At 34.6% G+C, this 20259-nt stretch overlaps 1 protein-coding gene across 6 annotated transcripts in view; it reads right to left on the bottom strand.

Moving 5' to 3' along the window:
* Positions 1–20259, bottom strand: part of LOC145671232 (high affinity cationic amino acid transporter 1-like) — a 291381-nt gene that overhangs the window by 62314 nt on the left and 208808 nt on the right. For all 6 annotated transcript variants that reach the window (XM_081740120.1, XM_081740121.1, XM_081740118.1 and 3 more), the window contains exons 8-10: positions 18830–18927; positions 16799–16938; positions 6163–6265 (exon numbers count right to left, since the gene is read on the bottom strand). In XM_081740120.1, coding sequence (XP_081596246.1) covers positions 6163–6265; positions 16799–16938; positions 18830–18927 — 341 coding nt within the window. The remainder of the gene's footprint in view (positions 1–6162; positions 6266–16798; positions 16939–18829; positions 18928–20259) is intronic.

Below are 20259 nucleotides of genomic sequence, written 5' to 3'. Positions count from 1 at the left end.
GAAAGGAAAAGTTACAGTGAAACACAGGGAAATGATGGGTGCATGTATATAAAACTTGACTGCAAAAAATGTTCTTACTTCCAGCTCGTTTAGAAGGTGTCCTCCCACTTGCGTACATTCCCACTTCCATACTTGTCAAAATTCTTCCCAGTTAAGTACAAGTGCCAGATGCAATGAAATGTCATGATTTAGAAGCGAGATAAGAATTCCCATTTCCGTACAGGTTCAATAGCTGACACTATTTCTGTGAATTTTTGTTAGTTTTTGAGCAGAGGGGGATATGGAATCTAAATTTTTCGTTTCGAGTAGCAGCCGCAGCGAATAAAAGTCCTTGAATAGTTTCATTTTGCAGACTGTCTAGCAGACCAGCATGACCTTTTTTATTGATGGCACGTTTAAGAGCTGCAGCAAATTTTTCTCCCAAATTTTTGTACATCATGCAAATATTGGAAGTTTAATAGAGGAAACTACTGTGATTCCAGTGGCTTTTGGCCTTCTTCCGAACAAAAGAAAACATAGATATGAAAGGTTCTTTCCACTAATAAAGAAAGAAGTCCTGAATTGGAATCCTAAGATTATAATAGCAGACTTCAAGTAATAAATTCTTTTAGGACAATTTTCCCTTCAGCTTCCATAAGTGGGTGCAATTTTAACTTTAACCAGTGTCTTTGGCGTAAGATACATTATTTGGGCTTGGTTACAGACTACAAAAACAATAAGACTCTAGGTTCGAATGTGTGCGTCATTAGCTTTTCTTCCGTTAGAAATGGTTGACAGTGTTTGGCTATCTATTCAAAAAGATATCCCCTAAGCTTGAGCAGTTCTGTGACTATTTCGTTGACCAGTGGCTAGAAAATTCTACAGCCCCAGTAAGCATGTGTGGAACTGTCACGAAAAAAGCCATATGAAAATAATCCCGCAAAGGATTAGAATAATGGATTAAATACTCTGCTAAACAAGCAAAATCCTCATGTCATCGAATTAGTCTGTTTACTCAAGTTACAAGTAGGACAAGTGACCATGCTTACGACAGAAAGTATTTCAACTTACAAGGAAAAGAAGAAAGAAAGTATATGTGTAGCTTAACAAAAAAAGAAAAGGGATATTTTGATGTTTCAAAGGATTAGATTATGTTTGGTTGCACTTTCATACATTCATAAGTTATCATAAACTGTAAAGCGTATATGTATATATTGATAAGAATTACATATAGGTGGCTACTGCACATGGGTCAAGATCATAGAAGATCCAAATACTAGTTCAACGAAGACTCTTTATAAGACTTGTGTATCCCTTTGATGTGATTTGTGAATTAATATGAAACATATTTCGGGGATACATTGGTCGAATTTGAATTCAATGTACAGTATGGAAAGCATGTATGCATCTTTTCGTATTTCCATGAGCATGCAATTGCATATCTTCCTCTGCTCAAACATTATTAAAAATGCACAGAAACAGTGTCAGTTATTAAACATGTACGGAAGTGGGAAATCTTTTATCAATGTCAAAATATGTCATGTCATCGCCCATGGCACTTTTACGGATCTGGGAAGGATTTTGGCATGTACGGATCTGGGAATGTAATCGTTTAGAATGATCTTTATTTTCTTGTCTTCATTTTTTTCCCTCTCTTTCTCGTCGTTGATTTCTTGCTTCTGCAAAACGAGTACGAGATTTTCGTACATAATGAATCATGGATTTTCTTACGGAACATTTCTCAAGGCCACCAGAAGTTACCGAATGGAACGCAAGTCTGAGTGCTAAGTTCTTTTAAATCATCTGCTACACATTCTGTTTTGACTGAATATCCTCCTTCTAGATTTGAATTTCCATGAGAATAAACAAAATCATTTTAGCATCTCTGAAATCATTCTACTATAAAGTATCCACTCTCTTAGACAAAAGTTGTCCAAACGCCAACTAGTTCTAGAATACTGACTCGTATGTGTTTCAGAATTTGAACTCGAACAAAAATCTTTGACCTGTCTCACAATTCTATTCTATTCCCATTTAGCCAATTACTTCCACTAGGTCCAGCTAGGAGAGACACCATGCGATCCATTTCAACATCAGATCCTGCAGAAACATTAGGAGAGAAACACGAAAGAGCTCTACTCAATTTATACTTAAAGATGACTTCTTAGGAAGTTTTTAGGTCAAATTCCTGTACGTTTTGTAATTTCAGCGAAAATTCAAAATGTCCACATCCTTATTAATTTATATTTCGTAACGACACTGTATATAGCACCACTGTCAACGTTTTTCACAGTAAGATTTTCTTCTTTTCCACATCCAAACAGAACTCGAAAAACTAAAAGCTGGTTTTACGAACTTATGTATCACATTTTTTTTCACAGCCTACAAAATGTTATAAAGAATGGACTGAGGGGAGCGTCAATTCCAAATGCAATAAGGAAAGGTTTTCCTTCCGAAGCAAGTGATTTAAAAAATATAAGTTTAAGAATAAGGATTTTATTATTGACATGTTTGACACGATCTTGTAACTCGAAGAGCTGGAAACTTTCTTATCTTTCCTGACAGTTTTGCTCTAACTACGAAAGCATATCTTTGTAAAAAGGATCTTTGCGTTGCTCGGTTGTCAAATTTGGTTCAACCAAATCTGAAAATGAATTTACCGTTTTGTGTATTAAAAAAAAAAAAAAAAAAAGTTCATCCTCTATGTTTTTTGGGGGGTTTAGAAAATCTTGAAAGGACGTCGGCCTCTGAATTGCTCTTTACACTAATATCTGATATAGAAAAATTATATACGATTCAATCTCATTTAAGCATCTCGAAATTTTGCTTACATTTTTTGTCTGCGTCAAAGAGATCAAGCTAAGGCAGTCTATTTTTAAGTAAAAATGACATCCTAAAACAAAATATCTGAATGATCGTAAAGAACATAGCGGAGGAAGCGCAGGAAAAAAGCAAACCGAAGTGAATTAAATTGCGCACAGATATACTAGACGTAAAATAAAGCAATACGTGTTCCATATTTTTCTTCAAAAAACGTTTGGGTGGAGCAGAGATCCCTCCAAACTTATTACTACGAAATGGAAAAATTAGTAATAAGGTAGTTCAGAATTCCTAAAGTATGGTACTTGGAGGATTGTAATAAAACTGCGTTGAGCGATACTATACGGAAAACTGGTTTTTGGGAGTAAAAGTCCCCGTCCAAAGGTTTTGAAAATCGATCCTAAGTGCACATGAACAAATAATCCGAAGCGAATGAAATTGCGCACAGATATACTAGACGTAAAATAAGGGAATGCGTGTTTCATATTTTCCTTCAAGAAACGTTTGGGAGGGTCAGAGGCCTTCCAAACGTATTACCTCGAAACGACAAAATTAGTAATGTAAGTAGTTCAGAAGTCCTACAGTACATGCAGGATTGTAAAGAAACTGCGTTGAGAGACAATATGCGTAAAACAAGAAAAAATATTTTGAATATTCTGCACAAAACGGTTATTGGAGGCAAAAGCCGAGTGATAAATTGTGGCAACTGACAGATGAATGAAGAGGACGGAAGGTAGTCAGAAGCGGATACATAGTGCACTTAAAAGAACGGAAGATGTGTGAAGTAGCTCTGAGAAAACAAATAAGGGGACGAGATACCTCGAAACATCGAGAATGTGAAAGCAGGAAATGTGTAATGGCAGGGAACAGAAGTACAAAGACTTGCATGGTGTGAAAATAATTTAAAACGTAAATACTAGACACAAACTACGTGCATATGTTTCTCTTCTACGCAAAACCGGTTCTTGGGCCACGAATCTTTCGTAAATTGTGGAAACGTTGAAAGTCAGAGTCAACGGTACAAATAGATAATGTACCTAATCGAAACTTACCATATCGTTTGATTGTATTACTTCTCATCGTTTTATGACCCCCCCCCCTCTCTATATGATCTGAAATACGTTTACGTAATACATGCCCTATTATGTTGACAATACATGAGTTGCACGTGTCTTTGCTAATAACTGCATGAGACGCAAATTGCCATATGGAACATCAGTATGTGCAAACTGCATGTGACAGAGAAAGCTCAAAAGGCTGTACAAACGTACTCAACGTTTTATTGACTGCTCGTGATGTAACGAAGTGATACTGCTTGCATGTGCGCATGTCATCAGTGGTACTTGGTGCGAATATGAAGAAATGTAGTTGTTCACACACTGTGTGCAAAAACATAAGAAAAAGAGACCACGTGTATACTGATTATGTGGAATCCTAACATGTATATACAATGATACATCGGGAATATTTATATGGCACAAAAACAATATAGTAATCACATGAAGGGGCTCCAGAGACGAGAAGATGGTTACAATTAATCCTGCAAATGCTAAGACGAACCCAATGAAGGGCATTTTCAACGTTTAAAGATATACAAGTCATTACACAATATATTTCAATAATAAAGATGGTTTAAATGTTATAGCAGGTTCTTCGTAGATTTCACGTGAAGCGGAAGGATCCTGATAACTTCTAGATAAAATTAAGAAAAGTATATGGGCATAAATTTTCTACATAAATTTACAAAACGTGACATGAAAAAAAGATGAGACTAGAAAACCTTTCCGGGAATCGAAACGAGGAAACGCAGAATTCTTCGGGAACCGAGACGAGACTAGAATGCGACAGAATTTTACAACACGAGACAAAAAGATCTTAGACCTATGTAATATTGCCATGAAACGACACAAATATCATCCAATCGAAGCAGATATACTTATCGAGACGAGACAGCACTTTCATTATTTATTTTCGGGAGGAGATAGCCCTAAATTTTGTCTCGTGAGCAGAACTTTAAATATGGAACAGAAATCGATCGATCCATCAGAAATCGGCTTTAAATATGACCGATTGTCACATGAGGCTTCTATATATCAAATAACAAAATAATTAGCTTACAAGTGTTGTCATATTGATTCAACTCAAGGAAGTCGAACTGATCAATTACCTCTTTTTAATGAAAGCAACAGAAGTTGGATTAATTTAGTATCACATGGAGGACTACGTAAACTAAATGAATTTTCTATAAAATATTTAGGAAGACGGAAACTATTTTGCTCACATCATCTTCCAAACAGATGGAACAAAAAGTAAAGTGTCATCCAAAATATTAAGAAGATTCTGTGTTCCTAATGTTAATATTGTCATTATTACACTATTTGTAATAATTACAATATTCATTCGAATACGATACCTAAGTATGAAACATACAGAAAAAAATGGGCAAAAATTTTAAAAGGATTTGGAGAATTCTCTTAGTCTTATATGTTGCGTGCATATACGTTTTAGCCTCCCAAAACAATATTTATTTTCTAATTATGCTATCATTACAACTTACAGTCTGTCTACATGTTTTGTAAAATCTTCAGTATCTGTCACATCTTAAGCATTGGGTAAGCTTCCCTTCTTCGTTAGCAATGTGTTGAACACTTTTATGTTTATTTTAAAAGTCTAATTTATTTTCAATACATTGGACAGACAGTCTTTTATGAATCATTTAATTAAATATAAAAATTATGAAGAATAATCAATCCTTTACATCGCAAAGCCAACCATTACTGCAAGCATAAAAAGGTAAGAAAGCACGCGGGAGAATGCCGTGGAAGAAAACTAAACACTCTTTGTGCTCAGAAACGCCATCACGAAGAGTGCCGGAAACGAACGAAGCATAAATTGCATGGTCCTGCCCAGAACGACCTTTATTACTAATTTTGCCATTTCGTGTTCATGACTTTGGAGGGGCCTCTGCTCCACCCAAACGTTTTTTTGAAGAAAAATACGAGACATGTATTCCCTTATTTTACATCTAGTATATCTGTGCGCAATTTCACTCGCTTCGTACTACTATTTAATGCGCCTTTAGCATCGGGTAAAAAATTTTTTCGGTGGATACTTTTGCTCCCAAGAACTGTTTGACCTGAAATAGCTATTACACCTTTTCGATCGAGTGTCCCCAGCGGGTCGCTTACTTTAGAATGCTTAATTGGGACTATTAACTGAAGCACAAACTTTATCAGTATCTGTTAGCTCAAAAATTAAATTTTTATACATTTTTTAAAATTATATTATAGCATATAAGTTATTCGTTACACCACTACTATCTATGACTTTCTTATAGATCTTAGTAAGCAGTAATATAATTACCTCAGAAGCAATACGCAGGCTGCTACTATTGTATAAGCTAGCAATGTACCAATGGACATCATTGAAACGAGCTGTTCCAAATCGAAAACAGTAGCCATAGCACCTGCAATAAAAATTAACAAATTGTCTCATTTACGTATAATAATGTCAGCTACAAACAAGAAATTAAAGTTAAGCTATCAGTCTCTATCTATTTTCCCCGTTGGAAAAATGACAAATATAATTGAAGCTTACTGCACACAATATACCTTTTAGCCAATCAAACAGCTTGTGTCAACATGGATCGCCATGGATATGGTAAAGGAGCATTATATATATATATATATATACCAAGGTAAAAATATTATTATGAATTTAGCTGGAAGTAGACGGCGCTATCTCCTACTTCTATATGGACTTACAACTTTATTTTCCTTTTGCTCCTGCCCCTTTCCGGTCTTAAACCGAAATATGATATGCATTAGAAAATTATACTGAATGATCTGTTACCAGCTGGTTAAGTAAAATGACGAAGGCTTCGTGATTTATATACTCAATTGTGATTGGTTAGTTTTGAACCTGCAATGGAATCCAGGGATCAACTGACGTCGGTTGTCAGTTGAACTGAAACTATGGTATGTGGCCTATATACATTATTTTTGTTAAGTTTATTTATTTATTTTTTGTGCTAAAATGGTGTAAATTTGTCCCGTGGACAATCGTCAGTATAATTTAAAAAATGCAATTAAATAATCTTAAAGGATTCAGATTTTTAGTAACGAGCAAGTGTAAATTTTTCTTTTATAAAATGTACCTTGGAAAAATTTTTAAGGAGAAATCAGAATATACTGTAGGCCATGCTGGAATGCCGTGTTGAAACATTTTCTTCAGGCTGTTCCTTTTCGGAACTGCAGTTTTTCGATTTATTACTTATCTTATTGATATTTTTTGTAGTCTTATTTTTTTGCTTATAATAAATATTTATTCTTGTTATTAAAATTATTAGAGTTGTCAATGTTACGGATTTTCCAATAACAACTGTAAGACTTTTTTGAATGAACTTAAGGAAATTAAAAGTGAGAAACATTATCACTTTATAGATGCGCTTAGCGGTCGCTTCATACAATACCGGCAAAATCTCTCCTTACTTTCTCTTGATTATTTCTCCGGAAGTCGGGTCCGTGGTTGAAACTTAAGATTTGTATTTTCTTTCCTTTCTTTCTTTTTCTTTTCTTTCTTTCTTTTTCTTTTCTTTTTGTAAGGATTTTTGCTCCCGGTGTGGTCATCCCGAAGAAGGGAGATCCCGAGTTTTTTTTTAAATGTTTCAGTTCAACTCTAAAAATTTTCTCACTTATTAAATTTAGAAATATAATTCAGTTGTTTGCCTTTCATGTTCAGGTGTTATAAAGTCAGGACTTTATAAGACTAGGCTACTTGCTCGTATAAATTTGTGAGATATATTATTTAAACCCTTGTAATGTAGTTCAAGTATTGAGCTCCGGAGATCGACCCTGTGCTATCGGGTATAGAAGTATAGAACTGTATCTAAATAGTGAAAATTGCAGCAAGTGGTGACTAATTTCTTTTTTGAAGAAGAGCTTAATGAGACTAATGTAGACGAATTTCCTGTCGATGTTAATACGTTTATCAATATGACTATACACGAAAGGCACTCGAAATTTTTTTCAATGACTGAAAGTGAAGCGAAGAAAATGTTGTCGGCCTTTGTAACTGATAACAGCAAGACAACATCTGTCAGCCTAGGTGTTGATGTAGGTCACAGTAGAGGAATTGATAACACAAATACACAGCCTGGTGGAAGTGTGTGTGTGTGTGTGTATTGTGGCCAACCAACCAGGTCATTTACCTCTTAGCTTGGTGGACGAGCGAATTAGAACAGAACCCTTATCTGAATCGAGTACTTATACACAAAACAGCTATTTTACTAAGATGGAACAGTCATCGGCATTTCTAGTTTTACGATTATTCATGGAATCATTAGAAAATTGTGATGATATGGATCCCTTAAAATTGTATCAATTTATTCAAAAGATTGACGAATTTTGTAATATTGAGCGTTTTTCCTTTTCTGCTGTTTTGTATTCATTGCGTGGAAAAATTACGGATCCACTAGAGAAAATATTGAATAAGCTGTCACATATATATAAAAGGTGGAATTTTGTTATTCATAACATATTATCAGAATGTGCTATTCAGGCAATAATAGTAGAATATATGTATCGCCATCAAATAATAATGAGGATTTAAAAGCCTTTGTAAAGAGTGTAGTTACTCTCGATAAACTTTTGAAGTTGCGTTGTGGGGATGAAAAGCTGATTAATTTTATTACCAGTGGCGTTCGTCCGAATATAAGGGGGCGGTCGATTTATCATAGAAAACCCCAAACTATATATTAACTTAATGAACTAGTTAGTGAATATAGATACCATGAACTTTATATGAAGCAGTTTACATATAAAATTAGGTTTTTAATCAGAGTTGCTACATGGACCGGTAAGAAATGTATTTAAGAATTTTCACAAAACTATAAGCTGTTACAAATGTCAAGATCCACACCCAGTGAGGCTCTGCCCAGAGAATAAATCTCCGAAATTTTTTGTATCTAGCACCACTGCTGCTATATGGATTCAAGTCACCTAAACAAATCTTTGGTGTGTTGACAAGGTACAGTGAAATCCTGAAGTCGCTGGCTTCCATTCAAAGAGGAAAAGAAAAAATTCTGTCATATGAAATTTTGGCACTTTTTACGCCTCAGAAGCAAAAATCAAATATGCCGGGGCTACAGCTTCTCTAATTATCCTATTGAAACTTTTAATGGTGCGTTCTGTAGGGCAAAGAGGAAGCTTTCAGGTAGTGGTACGTTTGTTTCAATGTAGCCAGTAAGAGGGTAATAATAGAGAGAAAAAGGGAAATTTTCCGAATTTTTCACCTAATAGCGGGAATTAATTGTTTTGGCTGGAAACGCTGCCATCAGACAGACGAAAACTATCTGAAAATAAACCGTAGTACTCCAAGAATATATCCTACAAGTATCATGGCGATATATAACAAACCAAGCATGAAATTTAAAAAAATATCTCATTCTACCTCAGAAATTCACCATTTCCAGAACAGGGTTTATTATAAACCTTAACTGTAGTTCCCCTAATTATTCTAGTGAAACTTTTTATGGTGCGCTGTGTAGGATAAGAATGAGGCTGTTAGACACTGGTACGTTTGTTCGAGTGTAGCCAACAAGAAGGAAATAATAGAAATAAAAAAGGAATTTTTTTCCAAAATTTGCCCCTAAAATCTGAAATTAAAATTTTCTGTAGCTGGCAATACTACTATCAGACACACACAAACTATCTTATAATAAGCTTTGGTATCCCTCTAATATATCCTACAAGTATTGTGACGATATCTAATAAAGTAAGCATGTCAATAAAAAATATCTCATTCTACCTTTAAAAAATCACAGTTATCTTTCCAATTAGAGAACAAGGTCTACTGTAAATCTCAACTGTACTTCCCCTCATTATCCTATTGAAACTTTCTATAGTGCGTTGCGTAGAGCAAAGACGAGACTTCCAGATACTGTTCCGTTTGTTCCGATATAGCCAACAAGGGGGAAATAATAGCGACTAAACAGATATTTTTTTCAAAATTTCCCCCTAAAATCTGGAATGAAAATTTTCTGTAGCTGGCAACACTGCTACCAGACAGACGCAAACTATCTTAAATTAAACATTGGTACACCACTAATATATCCTACAAGTATTATGGCGATATTTAAGGAACAAAGCTTCTAATTACCAAAAATATATTACGGTAAACAGAAAAGTAGGGAAAAGCCACAAAAATGAAGGGTTAGAACCTAAATACGAATTTTTCGTGCGCCCCTAATTACCCCATTGTAACGATCTGTACTTGCGTTTGTAAGTAAGGACAAATGTTCGATTGGTGTAAGTTGACTTGCACTCGGACGTATAGATACGGATTTATAAACAAAAATTTCTAATTTTTTGCCCAAATGTAGGAGAATTTTAATTTCCCTAATTGGCAGCACTGGGCGCAGGCCCGTCCAATTGATGTCAACAGTTAGGTATTCATCCGAGGTATCTACCTGGCAAGTCTTAATTAGGTCTTTTTACAACAAAGGAAGCTACAGGGAAAAAAGAAATAAAGAAAATTCGAAATTAGAAAATTCTCGAATATTTGACTGGGGTGAAATTTGAGAAGGAAATTAGACACCAGAAGAAAAAGAAATTAATATGATAAACTATACTCCAACCATATTTGGCAAGAATAATATCCCGATATCTTAATTAGTGTCCACACAGGAGCGGATTAAACAAGTGACACCCGTGTGTGCCACTTTGGTCACCGAGTATACATATGATTACATTTTTTTTACTACTAACTCGTGTTGTTGTCGTAGTTATAGTCTCGACTAATAATAATATCGTTGTAAACAATAACTTTATAAGGAAAATTTTCTCTCCTTTCTACATCTTAGTTCCAACACTGTTTGTGAGAAATGCAGGGTGTTTCAAAATAAATTTTGGGGTTTTAAGTCTTCGTAGTACTTATTACATTTTACGTACAATTATAAGCAATGCATCAAGTAAAAGAGAACCTCAAACAGTCTTTGCTACGAGTGTTCAATGTGAGATTCATTCGTCACACGGCACATATCTAGTCGATAGGCGAGAAAGGCCCATAAACTTTCCGCCATATGGCACAAAACACATTGAATTTAGGGGATTTTCATTTCAACTGTACCATGTCCTGAGGATTTGCTGACGGCCAGATGCAAACATTATGAGTGTTCACATAAGCTCTTAGGTGAAAGGTCGATTTATCACTGAAGACGACACGATCCAGAAAATCTTCATTGTTATGCAGGAATATTTCACTTGTGAAATTAGCATGTAAACCGTAATCTGTAGGCTTTAGACCTGTAGCAACTGCAAACGATAAAGACGTAGTTGCAAGCGTCTCCTTAATATTCTTCACACAGACGGTTGCACTGTACAGATTCAGTCTTCATTAAAACAAAAAGCTTTCTGCTCTCTAGTCTCCATCTTTGCTACTTGCTCTTTCTAACGGCAGACAGAAGAAACAATGCATGTACATGCGTGCGTACAAAACTGTTTGACTTGCTCTTTCATTTGATATAATATTTATAATTGTAAGTTAATTGTAATAGATACTACAAAGTTTCAAAACCCTAATATTAATTTTGAAATACCCTGCATTGCTTAAAATTGTGTCATCCTATATTCATGTCTTGTATATACATATCATCAGGGCCGATCCTAGTCAATTTGTCGCCTCGTGCAATGGCATAATTTGCAGCCTCCCCCTTTCTCCAGAAAGAACAAATCTCAAAAGTCATGATTTGAAGTATGCTACTCCAGCATGAACAACAAAGGTGAGGGTAATGTAGTCACACTCAGAAAGGCTTAAATACTTACTAAAAATGCAATCCCGTTGTGTCTGTCTTTTTTATTTAAATATTAATATATTATGTTAGTGAAAGATAAAGCAAACACACCTGTAGACGAAAGATGGTAATCCTTTTTATAGAATTCACTATCGAGCTTCAATCTCAATGTATCAGTTTGCAATTCCAGTGCAACTAGCTCTTTTATCTTTATTTCTTGATTTTTCTTCTACATCTTCTAACGTTAAAAAAAAAAAAAAAAAAAAAACTTGTTTCTATCTTCAATGATAAGGAACTTGTTTCTGACAAAAACAAGACTAGTTTCATATCAAAACTGTGATAACTTACTAAATGGAACAGATATTCACTACTATTCGAGAATTGAATTCTTGCATTTGACATCAAGCAATTTGTGCTCGTATTTATTCGACCATTTGCTTTAGCATTGTCGATGTAACCTTAAACTAATGCAACCTAAACATAATTTATGAATGTAGTATTCAAATAGAAGGTCAGCTTAGTAAATGTAACTACCATCATCATGAAGTCTGTTTCCAATAAGAAATATTTAATTTAAATAATATACTTATGACAGATTTTGCCGGACCAACCAAGCTTGGCGCTCCACGCAAATGCACGTGTTGCATATATGGTAGAGCCGGCTCTGCATATCATATATACCTAGTCGACAAATTATTTATATATGAGATTTAGAAAAATACTATTAGGCAAATTAGTATTAGTTTTTACCTTTAGACAAGTTATTGGAATTTTATACTGTTCGTGACATTATTTTCATACTTATTAAAGGCCTGCTTTTACGAAAAAACAAAGTTTCATTTCTACTTTTATTTCTTGGTTGATATTGATGAAAACGGCTGAAACCCGAATTGTTAATAGATATGGTATTCATGTAAATTGTAAAATATTTGTAGCGTATCAGTATCTAGCGTTTAATTTATGTTGCATTTTACGGTGATTACATCTACATAAAAATATTTCATACTTAAATAGACGTAAGATGCATTAAAAATGACTATTTGAAAAAAAAAAAAAAAACGAAATTTAGAAAAAAACGAGAGGCAATGTTTTTCTTTTCTAAAAAACGTACACTTCTGAAAAAATACGAACCGTTTTTTTTCTATTTACAACACTAGTATTAGCATCAACAATGTAAGTTAATGCGAGATATCCTATACATAAAAACTAAGGCTAAGGTGTCGCCTTATAAAATACTCGTTCCGCGTATATTGAGACCCGTACTACTCAGTTAGTATCATTCTTTATCACTGAATGGTGGACATTTAGGTTTACTGAAAGTGTACAAAAAGATTTGTAGATATCTTTCCTGGCCAAATATGTTCAACGAAGTTCGGGACTTGGTCCGTTCGTGCCACGAGTGGCACGTAGTGAAGACACAAAATACTCTTCCTCAGGAACAACTTATTTCTGAATATTGTACGGAAACTAATGCCCATTATTATGCAGATTTGGCGGAGCCGTTACCTCCTAGTTTTGAGTATCAGTATATCTTGTGCTTGGATAACGCGAATCGTTATCTTCATTTAGTCCCATTACGCAATGCTACTAGTAAGTTAGTAGTATATTTTCTGCAAGTACGGGTTTATTAGAGCCATTTCCACTGTCCGGGGCTCTTGTTTCTCATCTTCCTACTTTAAACAATTTTTGTTCGGTAATGGGATAAAGTACATATGCTGTTCTCTGTAATTTCCTGGAGGACACGCAGGTTGAAACGAGCCTCCGGACGTACCTGAATGGTAAACAGGAATGAGCTTTAATTTTGTCTTCATGTTGCGGAACTTAAGCTTAGCCCCTTTCGTCTGTTTTGTGGAAGAGAACCAGTAGATACACTGATGGTGAAGTGGCATATTACACCTGATGATCTGGAGGGGCCTATTAATGCCCAAATATGGGACAATCATTTGTTAATATTGACAAAGCATGAGAAGCAAGATGTAGGTTGTACAATAAGCGGATGCTTCCGGTCTCATTTGCTGTTGGTGACAGGAAATTGATTCAGTCTCAATTAAAATCTTCTCTGAAAGATAACGTAACAAAGTCATTGATGCCTCAGTGGTGGGGGCCAATGACAGTCGTAACAAATCCTACTGTCAATACTCTTCAATGTAAGAGCGAAGATGGAAAGTGGAATTACAAACTAAACCAACTTTTTAATAAACTCAAAAGGTACTCATTTTTGCCCTCTAAATTTTCAAAGATATAATTTAAAAACATAGTGTGTCAAATTTTGGCTGCCAATTACCAGCATCATCAAGATCAAGGTAAAACCAGATCGTTGTTTTCCAGAATACATATCTAAAATTTTTATTCCTCTTCAGTGGTACGTGGCGACGGTGAAGGTGTTATTCCAACCTCTGTCGAGAGTTCCCATGTTCAAATTTAAATTTAGTGCCCTCATTCGAATAAGAAGTCTTATATACCTGTCTTTCAACAAATGCGAAGATTTTTTAAAATAAATTTTACTTTATCAATGTTATGCTTTGATTCTTTCAGGCGTTTCAAAAGGCCTGACGTTCGGATATTATTGCTTGAGTTTACTGATAAGATTGCCCTTCGAGCAGTACACATTACAATGAATAAAGCAACTTTTCTTGTCAGTATATTAGTGTCAAAAGAACATCAGGTCTATGTGTGGACTGTCAATGAGTCGAATGTTGTCGATATTGTGATAGTAATAAAAGAATAATCAAGAAGGGGAATTGAAAATAAGGTAAATAAATTGTTTTAAGAATTACATAAATGGTGCAACAAAAACAAACTAAAATTGCTAGATACAAAAACAAAATATATGATACTTGGCGTAACACTGAAAAGAAAACTAAATCTTAAAGTAAATAACGAGAACATTGAGAAAGTATATAACTTTAAATATTTAGGATTTTGGTTGGATGAAAATCTAAACAACCAAAAACATATAACAGAGATAACATAAAAGGCAAAAAAGGAAACAAATCGTTAACCTTAGCTAAAAAAAAGATCACATAATTATAAATTGTAAAATAAATCAGTATTAATGGAAATAATAAATTAGTGTTCCAGAGTTTGGGGACACATACTTTTCGCAAACGGTAAAGAAAAGGATAAAACAGATGGAATTCAGAGAAATATGCTGACTAGAACTAATAAAATTATCAGAACAATTTAGTGGTCCTAACCACCAATTTTGGAAAAGGTATCCAAATTTCCACTAAAAGTACAGCAAAAAATAATGTGTAAACCGAAGTATTTTTAAGTATGAATAGCTAGTTTTGCTACTCCAACGTTTTTAAAGAGTACTGATGATTTGTTAAGGAACTATACAAGGAAATTATTACATTTGCACTCTTCCACAGTTACGATACTATTGTGTTCTAGAAAAAGAGATGGGAGTTTGGACGTGCCTAATGTCTATGATATTATAATATTGCCTAGATAAAATTCATTTTCAGTTTAAAAGCTCAGAATGAGATTCATTCTTGAGAGACTTAATTATTGATAATGGAATTAATATGGGTTTAAATGAATCCTAAAGTACAACTCGAGTAGGAAAATACTTGTCAACGAGCTATCACATGGAGAATAGCCTGAAACAAGGAAATGTGTGTCGCAATTATTATTCAATTTTGTTCTGGAATCCTCTATAAGGAAAATCAAAGATAGCAACTAGAGTTTAGAGTTGAATGGTACTCACCAGGGTATGGCGTACGTTCATTATGTAACACTGATAGGGGATGATATAAAAACAATAGAAAGAAATGCAGAGGGTTTATTAAACACCTGCGAGAATATGGGTTTAAAAGTAAATGCAGAGAAAAATAAAGACACAGATATTCGCCGGGACCATAATACTGCTAATTATGAATGCGTTAAAATATCAAATACTTTCGACAAAATGAATAGTTTCAAATATCTAGGATCAACATTAACATACCAAAACCACATCCACGAAGACATTAAATGTCGACTACAAGCATGGAATTAGTGTTATTATTCAGTACAAAATATTTTGTCTTCGTGAATTAAAGTTAAGAATTTGAAGCTTAAAAATATAAAACAAAAATTATACCTATTGTGCTGTAAGGCTGCGAAACATGGTCAATTATTTTGATGGAAGAATGCAGACTGAAAGTATTTAAAAATATAGTCCTAAGACGAACATTCGGACCCAAAAGAGACGAGAGAGGGGAATGGCAGAAACTCTATAACAAGAAACTGCATAATTTATACTGTTAACCAAACATTGTTCGAGTCAAGTTTACCAGAATCATACAGGCAGATGGCATGTAGCCGAAATGAAAGAAAGTAGACATGCTATCAAAATTTGAACTGGAAACCCAATCGGAAAAAGATAATTAGGAAGACCTAGACGCAGATAGGATGACATTATTGAGATGGCTCTCGTAGAAATAGGAATACAAAGTAGAAAAGAAACTGGATCAAGTTGGCTAAGGATAGAAGTCAATGGAGATCTTTTGTGAACGCGGCATTGAACCTCCGGTTTCCACAGACCATAGAATTAGTTACTTGGTTATGCTCATGTAGGTAAATTAATGAAATTTATATGTAAATAATTATTTATAGGATTATTATTCTTATATCAATCCCACTTATATTTTGAAAGTAATGTTGAAATTCAAAGCCTCGCCGAGTGACTGTTATTCTCGTCTGTCAGAAAGGAATCAGAATCAAATCACTAATAAAACCAGTAACAAACAGGCAAAAGATCCTTGGAAAAAGTGATTGAATAAAAGGAATTAACACTAAATAACAATTTTAAAAAATCAACATATCTGGAGCCTTGAATCTATACGAGCATTATTCATTGACACACTAAAATTTATCATAAAAGTTTTTTCACATATATTCCGTTTAAACCTGCTGAGTCAAATATTACATGTTTACACTTTGCTCTTATAAAATTCTTATTATTTTCTTTCCTCATTTAAATTTATTATTGTCAATTTTTACTCGGAAGAAGCAAAACGTAACTTTAGCGAATATTTGAATATAAAAAACAGTCATTGATTTACATTCTTATTAAAAGTGTCATTTTAGGTACGGTACTTGGACATTTTACTATAATCGACTAATTTTTCGATTTGCGTCAGCGAATCTAAAAATTACTTGTATATATTGACTGTTTGCAAAGACATAAAAAGGTGTTATTTTACAAACTTCAATAAGTACCTGTTATAAATCCAGACAATAAGGTAGCTATCACTGGTGTATGGAACTTGGAACTTACACGTCCGAGAACTTCAAATAATAGACCATCCGTAGACATAGAGTAGATAATTCGTGGCAGAGGAAACATACCACCAAACAAACTAAAAGAATAGAACAGAAAATTATTACAATAATAATAAGGAAATCAGAAAAAAAATTAGTTAACTCCCCCTAGAACTAACATTAGTCTATTTCCACCGTTAACACGTGACTAAACACCGCAGACGCATGATCACTGCAGTTAACTGGAATGAATCTGCCAATTGATTGTGGGGAAATAATTCGTCTAGACTGATAAAACGACAAAACTGAACTACTGTTTTTGAGTGTCTTCATATATATATATACACAAAACATTAAAGTTGCTCAATTTGTTGATGTATCAAAATGAAACTGTTGACAAGGAATGGTCTAACACGTGTGTGAACGCAAAACTGCGTCAGAATTGTGGTCGCAAAAAGATAGTAATTCAGAAGGACCACCGACGAGTTTTTTTGTCTGATCAAAAGAAAGAAAAAAATTCAAATTCAACAAGTATTCTTGTAGTTCATGAATGCAGGTCTAACATAAATAATATCTTAAAGGACAGAACTTCATGAAATGGACATTTCAAGTCGGTTTACCACGAAAGAATTTTATTTCCTGTGCATGAAATTGCACGCCTTCAGCGTGTTCAAGCACAAGACATTGAATTGTAGCAGATTGGAAACGTGAATTATAGTTTCGTACTGTTGAAACAAATCGAGCTTTTGTCTGTATTTTATGGTGTAGGGGACAAATCTACTGAAGAACCAATGAACAATCTCACTCTAGTTCTCCGCGCTGGTCTAACGGCTCGTGCGTATGCCTCTGGTGCATGTGGTCCTGCGTTCGATTCCCGCTGGGAGAACACAAAAATGTAATTTTATAATCATTCATTTTCATTAATCATAGACCTCCTTTAGACTAAGGACATGACCGTATAAATTAAGCTGAAAAAATCTTTTTTAAAAAATCATTTCAGTCAAAGTGTAGGGGCTGCGATTCAGTTGGAGGAGATTTTTTAATGGTGTGAAGGGTTGCCATACCATGACTTGGATCCACACACTGGAATACAAACCACAATGTTTATTTGGACATTCTTGTGACATTCGTATTTACAAGTGAATTGGATTACGAACCATAATGTTCATAAGAACATTCCTGTGATTAAGTGTTGATGTTTCTTCAACATCATGATAAATACACAGTGCATTCTTATTTTCCTTGATGACAACTACTGTGTTCAACCTCCCTGTTGTACCTCGTTTGACTTTCGAAGTCCCCAGGTGCAAATCCAATTGCAAATCTGTACGATTATTTGGTGCTACGAGTGGAATACACAAATGGGCATCCCCGTACTTTGGTGAAGCTACGGGATTTACTGATGAGAGAGTGGATTCATATCGATGTCGCATCTCTGCAATACCTGATAGTAATTTCCCAACAGAACCCAAATGATGTTATCTGGTATTAGTTAAGTTATATAACGAAGACTAACTTTCGTACGGCGTGACAAACAATTCAAATAAAATAACTTGGACATGACACAAAGAAAAATACCAAAAGCAATTAGAGTGTAATGGAGAGGTAAAAACACATGACTAAATTATCTACAGATAGCTTAAAATCTACAGATAGAACTTTCTAATGCAAACTAAATTGGAAGAAAAACAAATACATCTGATTTTCAGAAGATACCCATTTACACTTTTAAGTTGCATAGTGTTATGATCCCACGTATCCAAATGTTTAGTATATGTAATTTATTCTGTGTAATTTGTATCTTGTAACTTTACCAACTGTACACTTTATATCTTTACCAGTTCAAATTATTATTGACTAATAATATTCAATGACAGGACATAGGTAAGATATTGAGAATAATACTTGTGCACAGTAATAAATTATTTTCAGTTACATAAACAACAGAATGCTAAACTAGTTTACCGTAAGTACTGGCTTATTCTGTACCTTGAAGTTAATCCACATATGGCTCCAATTGTAACAACCCACTTCGCTTCATCCCAGTCGAGAGCTTTGAAAACATGGGGTAAAGGAGCATCTGGATCCTGAGACAAATAAAAAAATAATTAATCACAGAATATATACAGAAGCTGTATAAATAAATCATTAATGAACTCTGCAAGTATGAGTATGCTTCTACTCATTCTTTCAGAAAATTCAAAATTGTTTAAAATAAATAATAACTCCTATTTTACGAGATAATATGTTAATTGTTCCAATGCTTGCAGAATAAATAGAAGGCAAAAACGTGTTTTCCCATAGGGCGTTTCAGTAACTTTGTTCAGTGCACTTACCTTCTTAACTACTAAATACTAGTATAATAAGATCAAATAAAAACCAGGGGAATCCAATGATGACGCATATAACAGCAGTGACATATGGAAAGTGGAGGCACGAAGATTTCAAATAGTTAGACAGTCTTGTAGCTATAACTCGGAGAGTTTTTTTTTCATGCGTTTAGGTGGGGCATAATGGCGATAAACGTACTGCACAATCTGCGATGGCAGTTAACTTCACCCAGTGATTCCAGCTTCTATTTCATTGAAGACATCATGACACTAGGCTATGGTGAAAGTCAACACGAAAAACCTAGCGACGTGGAATAAATCTAATGGTAACAACCATTGTGCTATTTACATAGATTGTATGAATATATGTTCTACATGCTGTTCACTGTGGCGATACATAAGTGTAAAATATCGCAGACTTTACTCTTCTGTCCTCTCAAGTGTTTAAAATAAACACCATTAGCCACCACGCACCGAGTAATTCTCACAGTGAAGTGTGATGCATGGCTTCTAGTTCTGCCGGTCCAATAGTTTTCAATGGTGCAACAATAAATGAATCAAGCGACTGATAAAGAAACGAACAAACCAACTGCGTATTTAACTAACAACATATTATACGAATAAAATAATCTCTAAGATACCGTCGGCGTGGACACCGGAAAGATGAAGCCAATAAAATGCTTGGTAGCCACCTACGATTACTACCACATACTGCACCTAATTGCACTGCCATATTTGAATTATCTGAATTCATGCCGAATGCAGAAACATCTTGCACCCTACCTATCACCTGGTACAGTTTATCGCAGATTCATTCTGGGATGAAATGTAGGAGCTCACAACTGAAGAAATCTTAGTGAAAGTAGTTTTCACTGATTACAATGTAATTTATCACAAATCGAGAAAAAAATGTTTGGAATAAAATTTACTGCTCCTCCCCGTAGAATCCGAAAATGTTAAAAATGAAATGAAATTTTTAAGTTTTACGTCCCACGGTTATGCCGGTTAGGCTAAAGGAGACGGTGATGATGAGAGATGAGTGAAATGGTGGAATGAAGAAAGTGGGAGAAAACGGAAGAACCCCGAGAA

Source organism: Thermobia domestica, chromosome 15 (genome assembly GCF_964235325.1).
Source record: "Thermobia domestica chromosome 15, izTheDome1.hap1.1, whole genome shotgun sequence".
NCBI classification, from domain to species: domain Eukaryota; kingdom Metazoa; phylum Arthropoda; class Insecta; order Zygentoma; family Lepismatidae; genus Thermobia; species Thermobia domestica.
This window is presented reverse-complemented; position numbering and strand designations above follow the sequence as displayed.